At 32.2% G+C, this 1129-nt stretch overlaps 1 protein-coding gene across 1 annotated transcript; it reads right to left on the bottom strand.

Moving 5' to 3' along the window:
- Positions 1 to 7: 7 nt before the first annotated feature.
- LOC105460769 lies at positions 8 to 1005 on the bottom strand (the record flags this gene model as incomplete). The annotated part of the gene is made up of 3 exons (XM_011707265.1): positions 631 to 1005; positions 315 to 549; positions 8 to 193 (listed from the first exon to the last, which is right to left on the bottom strand). Coding segments are annotated over exons 1-3 (759 nt in total), but the record flags the coding sequence as incomplete, so codon positions are not given.
- Positions 1006 to 1129: the final 124 nt, after the last annotated feature.

Genomic DNA, 1129 nt, shown 5'->3' with positions numbered 1-1129 from the left:
GTGGTACATCTATGTCACCTCTTGAAAAAGCGCGACCCATGACAGATCTTGACCAAACACCTCCATCGCTTTGACGCCCCTTTGCACCAATATCAACCAAGACGAATTTATAATCACTATCACAAACAGCCATTAATACAATGCTATGTGCACTTTTGTAATTATAATAAGATGATCCAGAATTTGGTGGCGCCTAAAAATTTTTTCAAAAATATGTTAATCTATATAAGCGTAATAAAAGAATTTATAAAATATATATATTATATATATTATTATATGTATATATATATTATATATTTTACATTACGTATTACCTGTACAACAACGTGTTTTCCATCTATAGCACCTAAACAGTGAGGAAAGTGACATTTTATTTCAAATCCCTCAGCGATGTTTTCCCATTCGTCATATACTGGCTTCTTAAGTACGATAGGCATTAAAGTATCCCACAATTCGTTGCAAGTTTCTACAATTATTTTGGAAATTGTCGGTTGAGCAATATAATACTGATATTTCATAGACATCATGGAGTCTCCAGATGCTAAGTATCTATAAAAAATACAATATTATAAAAATGTAATCATAACAAGAATGACAATTTTTATACATAGATATGCTTGTATTTTTAACCTTAATGTAAGCAACAAACGTTGTGCAGGTTCGATTGGTTCTCGAAGAAACATCTTCTTTTTAATTTTTGGCGCAATTAACACAAGTAATTGTTCAAATTGTGTTCTGGTCAATCGACAATAATTTACGAATAAATCAGAATCTCTTAATAATGCGGGAATTGTTACATTGTAAGCACCGTTTGTATCACGTTGAGTTAGAAAATTGGAAACCCAATATTTTCTATTTTTATATTTTCTTTTTTTGCGATCCAATAACATTGCTGCCACCAATAATCTTCTTCGTATCGTAATTTGTATTATTGCACTTAGATTTGAATCATTCAAAATATTAGCCATTCTGCTCAAGTAACCTCACTACAGCACAACTCACAGTCGTACTGACAGCTTGACGGCATAAACAATCTCACTTTTCAACGAATTTCGTCTGCTATTTGTCGTATGAAGTCCATCACTACCCGACTTTAGTACGACAAAAGTTTAGTAACTTTCCGACGGAA

The sequence above is a fragment of the Wasmannia auropunctata genome, unplaced genomic scaffold (assembly GCF_000956235.1).
Source record: "Wasmannia auropunctata unplaced genomic scaffold, wasmannia.A_1.0 LD316098.1, whole genome shotgun sequence".
Taxonomy (NCBI): domain Eukaryota; kingdom Metazoa; phylum Arthropoda; class Insecta; order Hymenoptera; family Formicidae; genus Wasmannia; species Wasmannia auropunctata.
This window is presented reverse-complemented; position numbering and strand designations above follow the sequence as displayed.